The 8,506-nt window shown below is 35.4% G+C and overlaps 2 protein-coding genes across 2 annotated transcripts; both read left to right on the forward strand.

Moving 5' to 3' along the window:
• The first annotated feature begins 2,509 nt into the window (after positions 1 to 2,509).
• Positions 2,510 to 4,953, forward strand: LOC105796539 (cytochrome P450 CYP749A22). The gene is made up of 5 exons (XM_052627957.1): positions 2,510 to 2,821; positions 2,906 to 3,129; positions 3,317 to 3,549; positions 3,687 to 4,065; positions 4,145 to 4,953. The coding sequence occupies exons 1-5, from the start codon at positions 2,521 to 2,523 to the stop codon at positions 4,583 to 4,585; spliced, it is 1,578 nt and encodes a 525-aa protein (XP_052483917.1). The 5' UTR covers positions 2,510 to 2,520; the 3' UTR covers positions 4,586 to 4,953.
• A 691-nt stretch (positions 4,954 to 5,644) lies between these two features.
• Positions 5,645 to 8,246, forward strand: LOC128039713 (cytochrome P450 CYP749A22-like). Its single transcript, XM_052627963.1, has 2 exons — positions 5,645 to 7,413; positions 7,572 to 8,246. The coding sequence occupies exons 1-2, from the start codon at positions 7,057 to 7,059 to the stop codon at positions 8,010 to 8,012; spliced, it is 798 nt and encodes a 265-aa protein (XP_052483923.1). The 5' UTR covers positions 5,645 to 7,056; the 3' UTR covers positions 8,013 to 8,246.
• Positions 8,247 to 8,506: the final 260 nt, after the last annotated feature.

Consider the following 8,506-nt stretch of genomic DNA (forward strand, 5'->3'; position numbering starts at 1 on the left):
AAATTTGAGAAGCAGAATAGACACAGTTGTATGGCCAACTCAAATGCCCGTCTGGCTAAGAAACACGACTGTGTGTCCAAGGCATATGCTCGTGTAGAAAATAATTAAATCCCCAAATATAGCCACACGACCATTTGGCACACCCTAATTTGTATGACAAAAAAATTACCCTAATTTCGCAGTGACACACGGCCGTGTGGACCGCCCGTGTGGCTACCCATGTGGTCACGAAACCACACCGAAACAGGTTGAAAATCGTGAATTTACGACAGCAAAACAATTCCTAATCACTAATAGTTTAGAAACATACCTTAAATCGGGACTCCGATCACTAATAACTGATTGTTTCACCTCCACAAAACCATTCTAGAAACTCAATTACAATTACCCACAAAATATTTTAAAACCTCAGTCAACAATATTAAAGAATCAAGAAAATCAAACTAAAATTTAAAAGGAGTACTTACACATTTCAGCACTAAAACTAATGAACATGCAAATCTCCTAACAAAGCAACCAAAACCAAGGCCCCAATGAACCACCAAAATAGCGCAAAACTAGCAAACCTTAATAACCTAATGGTAACAAGAGAAACTAAAGAACTAGAGAATAAAGGCACCACAAAAACTCAATGGCCAAAAAGAATCAAAAATTGAAACTGGAAATGAAATAGAGGAAAAACAACGTGTGAAAGAGAAAAGAGAAAAATAAATAAAATCAACGAACCTACCTTATATGTGAAGGAATAAGGAAAGGAAACCATGCTGATACTATCCTTATATGTTGACGATCTGTTAGAAATTGGCATTAGTGGAAACCTGCTAGTTGAGTTCAAGAAACAAATGCGAGCTGAATTTGAAATGTTTGATCTTGGAGACATGACTTATTTTCTTGGTCTAAAACTATTTCAGTCAGATCAAGGTATCTTCATCAATCAAAAGAGCTTTGCCTTGAAGATATTGAATAGATTTTGTATGGAAAATTGAAAGCCTGTAGGGACTCCCATTGCTCAAGGTGAAAAACTCCCAAGCCATGGTTAATTTGAAATAGTTTATGAAGGCAGTTATAGGAGCCTTATAGGATGTTTGTTTTATTTGACAGCATCGTGGCTAGATATTATCTTTTCTGTCAGTCTTTTTTAAAGATTTATGCATTGTTGTAATGTGATCCATTTTAAAGCTACGAAGAGGGTTCTAAGGTATGTCAAAGGAACTTTGAGTTATGGAGTTGAATATGTGAAGGAAAGGAGCTAAAGTTGACTGATTTCACAAATAGTGATTGGGCTGGTTCTGTTGAACATATGAAGAGCACTTCAGGGTACTTCCTCACTTTGAGATCAAGTGTATTCATTTAGAGCTCAAGGAAGCAAGAAACTGTTGCACAATCAACCGCTGAAATTGAGTACATCGCAATAACTGCAGAGCAAGCCAAACACTTTGGCTAAGAAAGTTGATGTCTGATTTAAATCTTAAGTAAGTCGAAGCAACAGAGATATATTGTGACAATCAATCTGTTGTTGCAATTTGAAAGAACCCTATCTTCCATGACAAGGCAAAACACTTCAAGATAAAATACCACTTTGTTAGAGAGGTCGAGCAATAAAATGAAGTGAAGCTTGTTCATTGCAGTTCAGATATTCAACTTGCTGATATTCTCACAAAACCTCTTGAAAAGTTGAGGTTCGAGAGGCTAAGACATGATATTGGAGTTTGCGGCATTATGGCCAAGGAGAAGTGTTGTGAAGTGGGGATTCATACAGTGGCGAACTCAAAAGGCACGAGCTCAAACAAGTCTGCGAGCTCTACACTTCTAAGCTCATCCAAAGTTGTGAGCTTACCTAAAGATGTGAGCTCAACTCAAGTTGCGAGCACGTCAAAGTGTGAGCTATTAAGTTTTTTGGTGAAACCCCAGTTAAAGTGCGAGCAGGGTTCACATATGTTGATATCAATGTTTTTTTGTTTAGTCTACATAGGGTGAGTTTGGATGAGCGGTGCGTTTATCTGCGGTTAGTGTAGAAACAGTGGTGGTGAGATTAGATACTGTAGCGATACTGTAGCGTGAGACAAAAAGTAAGCTAAACGCACCGCACCGCACCGCACGCAATCGCCCATCCAAACCCACCCTTATTTGAGTTTACTTGTCAAAGCAAATAGAGTTAGTATTGATTTGATGTTTTTAAGTATTGATTTCTTAACTTATTAATGTAATTCATGTGAATTGAAAGATGACAAATTTGATAGCAGTTCATAAATTAGCCAAGTATTTTTCCTTATTTTCTCTCTTATTTTGTTATGCTCTCTCAACTTCTCGAAACACCAGCAGCATCCTTGTCATCATTTTAATATATCTTTATAAACTTTAAATAATTAAATAAAATTTTTATCATTTAAATAAATTTTTTATCATTTTTGAGATCAAAGTACAATTTTACCCTTATTAATTTAAAATTTTATAAAGTATATCACATTAGATTACCATTTAAATCCTTTGTTAAGTTTGGCTATAAAACTAAAGGCGCATATGGATTCAGTGGTAAGAGAAGAAAAAAAGAGTGACTTGATGGAGCTTGTAATTCTTGTCCCATGTTGTTTCTTCCTCGTAGCTTTACTAAAGTTCCTTTATGATTACCTGTGGGTACCTCTCCGTATACAGCGTATGATGAATTCACAGGGAATCAAAGGACCTCCTTACAGATTCATCCATGGAAACAGCAAGGAAGTTGCCAGAATGGAACAAGAAGCATTAAGCAAACGTATGGCCTTAACAGATGATATATTTCCCAAAGTACTGCCACATTTTTACACCTGGATCAACAGATATGGTAAGATCCATGCATGTTTTTTCATTATGATTTATAACTCGTAGTTCTAAGAAAAGATTGACCTTTTTCTTTTCAAGTGATTAGGGAGGAATTTTGTTTATTGGAACGGTGCGCGACCTGAATTGGTGATTTCAGAGCCTGAATTAATCAAAGAGGTTCTGCAAACTAGTGAAAAAAAAATTCAAGAAAAGAGCCTTTCAGATATTGGTAAGGAGTTCCTGGGGAATGGGCTTCTATTCATTGCGGGGGAAAAATGGGCAAAGCATCGAAAGCTAGCCAATCACGCTTTCCATGGGGAAAGCCTTAAGGTAAATCCTCCAGTATGATTAATTGACAAGAATTATACAGACTACAGAATTTTGTATTGTTGCCTAACAACCAGTTTATAGTCGAAGTTGAAAGTATTCGTAGAAAAGTATTTTTTTAACCTCAATAGTAAGCAAAGTCTAAATAGTATGTGGCAACTACTTATATATTGAAGGATTGTTTGGGCAGAACATGACTCCAGCAATAATTGCTAGCGTTGAAACAATGCTAGAAAAGTGGAAAGGTCAAGAAGGCAGAGAGATTGAAGTGTTGAAAGAATTTAGGTTATTGACTTCAGAAGTGATTTCCAGAACAGCTTTTGGTAGCAGTTACTTAGAAGGGGAGAAGATTTTTGCCATGTTACAGAAGTTGACAATAATTATGAGTCGAAATCTTTTTAAGACTAGAATTCCTTTGATCAGGTATCTTCCCTATAAGCTTAATTAATCCCAACTTTTACCTTGATTTCAGCTAGCTTTTGAATGCAACTTTTGGACTTTCATTCCCCATGGATTTGGTTTTCTCCTTATATATAGCTGACCATTGTTTGCTTTTGCAGCAAGTTGTGGAAATCTTCTGATTTGCTAGAGTCTGAAAAACTTTCAAAAGAAATAAAAGATCGTGTGATGAAGATTGTTAAGAAAAGAGAAGACGAAGCTGTGAATGGAGAAGTCAATAGCTTTGGCAATGATTTTCTTGGATTACTTGTAAATGCCTATCATGATTCGGACGAGAAAAACAGGTTTTCATTGGAAGACTTGTTAGCTGAATGCAAAACATTCTATTTTTCTGGACAAGAAACTGTTAATTCCTTACTTTCATGGATAGTCTTGCATTTGGCAATCCACGGAGATTGGCAAGAAAAAGCGAGAAGAGAGGTGATTGACATATTTGGTAACCAAAATCCGCATCTCGAAGGCGTCGCCAAACTCAAAATAGTAAGAAAACTATCTAACTGGGAATTCAAATAGCCATCAACATGATGTAATCTAACATATTTTTCTATTTTCCAAACAGACGACCATGATCATCAATGAAACTCTAAGATTGTATGGTCCATCAAATGGCCTGGCAAGAGCAGTTACAAGAGAAGTTCAGTTGGGAAAGCTACTCTTGCCTGCTAATATAAGTATTCTGCCTTTATATATTGGAATTCACCATGACCCTCACTTTTGGGGAGATGATGTGCATCATTTTAAACCCGAGAGATTCGCTGAAGGGATTGCGAAAGCTACCAATTATACCGCGGCTGCATTTCTTCCCTTCGGGTTGGGACCTCGATCTTGTGTTGGTATGACATTTGCAACAATAGAAACCAAGATTGTTCTCTCCATGATTCTACAACGTTACACCATTACCCTCTCCCCTGCCTATATCCACTCTCCGATATCCATTCTCAGCATTAGACCACAACATGAAATTCAGGTGATACTTGAACCACTGCATCATAATGCTTGAAGTACATAGCTGTTAAGAACTAAGGGTTTAACGTGGTTCATGTATTTTAGGTTTAAGAGATGACATTTAATATGTTTAAGGTTCCAGCATTTGCATCCCCTTCCCTATCCTAAGCTATACCCACCTTTATACATAATGAAATTCAAGTAGCTACTGATTTCCAAGATGGTAAAACGCAATCAATAAAGAAGAATATGTTGAGGCAAGTTTCGGGAACAGTGACTTGAAAACTGACAACTGCACTCGGCACGTGTTCCTTATTTGTTAGCATGTTTAAAATAAATATTTTAATTATTTGCTTGCATCTTTTTAAAGATTTTGTACATTCTTAAACTAATGGTTATACTAAGGCTTGTTAGCGGTTTAAACTTTGGGCAAAGCACAATAGACGTAGATATGTTCTCCCTGATTGGTGTCGAATTTACTAAAAATAAATTCTTCTACTTGATACTGAAATTAAATTTATAATATAGAGAGTAAAGTCGATCCCACATAAGTTAATCTATCCAAATATATATTCTTTATAACTAGAACGTGTCCCAAGTAGTTTTTATGCCCATGACTTGTGCGAACCTGTACCAAAAATAAGAGGGGATAAAATCTGAAAAATAAATAAACAACCGAAATTAATTAAAAATAAAATAAAGTAGAAATAAGTAAAATGAAATAATATTATTGAATTAAATAATTTCAGTTTTATAAAAAAATTTATCATACACACCTGGAAAATATGAAACACATGGTTAAATCTTATTGGCTTCTGGACTAAAAATATTAAATAAAAGAAAGTTTTGGGTAAAAACAATTTAAACATGAATGTGAGAAAGTGAGTATAGTTTAAGAGCTAAAATATGAATAAAGTCTAAATAAATTCCTAAAATATAAAAATTCATAAATACATTAATGTGATTATATATAATCAAAATTAAATATTAAAATCAAACTAAATATGATTTAAACTTGAATGAAACTCGTAATTCTCGTAAAATTCTTATTCAAAAATAAGTTTTTGAACTCGAAATAAGAAAATAAATTTATTAAAAGAGGCAACCACTTAACAGTGGATGATACAAGTCCTTGCAAGAGCAATTACAAAATCTGCTGAACTGCACAATTAACATACACCAATATGACATCACCACAAGAAAAGCACACTTTACCAATGCCAGAAAACCATAGCCCGGAGCAGAAAACAAGAAGCGAGAGAGCAAGTTATATCTGAAAACAAGCACTACTACGAAACCCTTCTCAACATGGCAAACACCACATCAGAAACTAAGACAAACAGCAGCTCCACCCATAATCCAGAACCAAGCAACTAACTATAGTGATCGCCCTTGCTTAAAAAAAAAAAGAAAACTTTACATAGATCAACGAGTAAGCATTGGACCTCACCCCAAGTAAGAAAACGATCCATCAAACCTTGAAAAAGCTTTAGACACCATCACTTATCAGTAGATAAGAAACCTAAAACAGAGCCAACACCAGCAACACCTTATCAAGACCAACAGCCTAGAAAAAATCTCAATGGAACCGATATCAAACGAAACTCAATGCCATATCGGCTCCCATAAAACTTTCAAACCACCCCACTGTAGCTCTTAAGACTGACGATAACCATACTTTAAAATCACCAAAGCATCCACTTCGAGAGACACCTTCAACCATAACACAATGAATAGACTCAAATTCAATTCTATAATCACAACATACAAAAAAAGACAGAAGCCATATTCAATAAAATAACAGCCTCAACCAATCAGTAGGCCCATAAAAGGCACAAAACACCATAATGCATCATCCAACCTCAACAACATAGGGTTTGTTTATCATGGTGTTATAATCAATATTGGGTTCAAACCCACTATAAGTATATTTTTATTGATTTTTATTATCTAGAAGAGTAGATATTATACACGAACATTTTAGTTATTAGATATTTGTAATATTAATGGTAAGGATGTTGACATGTGTCAACAATTCAATGGCCGCTAAACCTTATAAATAGGGATAGTAGTTTTCATTTCTGGTACCTATGTGCAACAGAGAAGTGTGTGTCATATTGTAATTGTATTGTGCATTAATAAAGTGTTCTTTCCTCTTATAATTGTAAGTCCCGGCTAAGCCTTAGTTTTCTAAGCACTTAGTGCACTTGAGGAGTTAGCTTCTATATATGGTTGGTTCTACAGTTTGAATGATATATGATCGGCTCTGCCGCTTGAATAATATATGATCAGCCCTGTTGCCTTAGTATTATAGTGCATTAAGAAGTTAGAAAATAAAAGGTTAACCGGCTCAAAAAATTCGGTGTAATATTTCTTGTAGGTCTTAGGTCTTCTATAATGGGTGTGTTGGGCTCATCGAGTTCCCAACAACAAATTTTAGGATGTTTATTCCTATGGATTTAGTTTTCTCCTTATATATGGTTGACATTAGTTTGCTTTTACAGCAAGTTATGGAAACGCGTTGATATGCTGAAGTCAGAAGAACTTGCAAAAGGAATTCAAGATTGTGTGATGAAAATTGTTAAGCAAAGAGAAGACAAATTTGTGAATGGAGAAGCTGACAGCTTTGGCAATGATTTTTTAGGATTACTTGTAAATGCATATCATGATTCGGATGAAAATAACAGGCTTTCAATGGAAGACTTGGTAGATGAGTGCAAAACATTCTACTTTGCCGGACAAGAAACTGTTAATTCCTTACTTGCTTGGATAGTCTTGCTTTTAGCAACTCACGGAGATTGGCAGGATAAAGCTAGAAGAGAGGTGATTGACATATTCGGTAACCGAAATCCAGATTCCAAAGGCATTTCTAAACTCAAAACTGTAAGTAAATTGTCAAATATTCCTATATATTTTTTATCTCAATCTCAAAGCTGGTGTTTCAATCACGTCTTGTTTATCGCAATCACAAATGTAACAAATATTATGTGTTTAGTACATATTCTTTAATTTAATCTGACCTATTCTTGTTTTGCAAACAGATTACTATGATTATTTATGAAACACTAAGATTGTATGGTCCATCAAATGGCTTGCAAAGAAGAGTTACAAGAAAAGTTCAGTTGGGAAAGCTAGTCTTGCCTGCTAATATAGATATTCTGGTTCAAAATATTGCACTTCACCATGAGCCTCACCAGTGGGGAGACGATGTACATCTTTTTAAACCAGAGAGATTTGAAGAAGGGATTGCCAAAGCTACCAACTACAATGCAGCTGCATTTTTTACCTTCGGATTGGGACCTCGATCTTGTATTGGTATGTCCTTTGCAATCACGGAAACTAAGGTTGCAATCTCCATGATTCTACAACGCTACACCATTACCCTCTCCCCTACCTATGTCCACTCACCAATGCCTATTCTCGCCATTCGACCACAACATGGAATTCAAGTAATACTTGAGTCACTGCATAACAATGCTTAAAGTACACAATAGCTAAGGGACTTGAGGTTTAACTCAATTTGTTTATGTATTCACCTTTAGGTGTTAAAATTTAATATATGTGGCACTTTTAACATTAGTAACCCCTTCCTATTCCTATGCTATACCCTACTCAACGCAAAAACATGGTAAAACATGCAATCCATAAATATATATATATATGTGTGTGTGTGTGTATGTGTGTTTCAGTATTGTTGATCAATATATAATTTTTACTAGCTATGCCTTATTTCATTTGAATTGCAGTATTACATCCTAAAGCCTTTCCACCAAGCAATAGCAGCAAGAATTAAACTAAGTTGTGAACATCGATACATTGTACGATAGGCTTGATCAAGAGCATTAGCCAAACAACAGCAGCAAACATATCCCATAGATGCCACTTGATATCAAACACCATAGATACCACTCGATATCAAGCACCACCATGAATTAAACATGGGTCTCCTCTTGATTCTAGGTTTAACGAACGACTC

The sequence above is a fragment of the Gossypium raimondii genome, chromosome 3 (assembly GCF_025698545.1).
Source record: "Gossypium raimondii isolate GPD5lz chromosome 3, ASM2569854v1, whole genome shotgun sequence".
NCBI lineage: Eukaryota > Viridiplantae > Streptophyta > Magnoliopsida > Malvales > Malvaceae > Gossypium > Gossypium raimondii.

What these genes read in the sequence shown, in the direction of transcription:
- LOC128039713 (XM_052627963.1), top strand. Translation starts at nt 7,057, where the DNA reads ATGCTGAAGTCAGAAGAACTTGCAAAAGGAATTCAAGATTGTGTGATG. An exon ending in GCATTTCTAAACTCAAAACT is followed by an intron (nt 7,414 to 7,571) that starts GTAAGTAAATTG and finishes TTTTGCAAACAG; the next exon opens with ATTACTATGATTATTTATGA.
- LOC105796539 (XM_052627957.1), top strand. Translation starts at nt 2,521, where the DNA reads ATGGATTCAGTGGTAAGAGAAGAAAAAAAGAGTGACTTGATGGAGCTT. An exon ending in TCCATGGGGAAAGCCTTAAG is followed by an intron (nt 3,130 to 3,316) that starts GTAAATCCTCCA and finishes TTGTTTGGGCAG; the next exon opens with AACATGACTCCAGCAATAAT. An exon ending in GCGTCGCCAAACTCAAAATA is followed by an intron (nt 4,066 to 4,144) that starts GTAAGAAAACTA and finishes TTTTCCAAACAG; the next exon opens with ACGACCATGATCATCAATGA.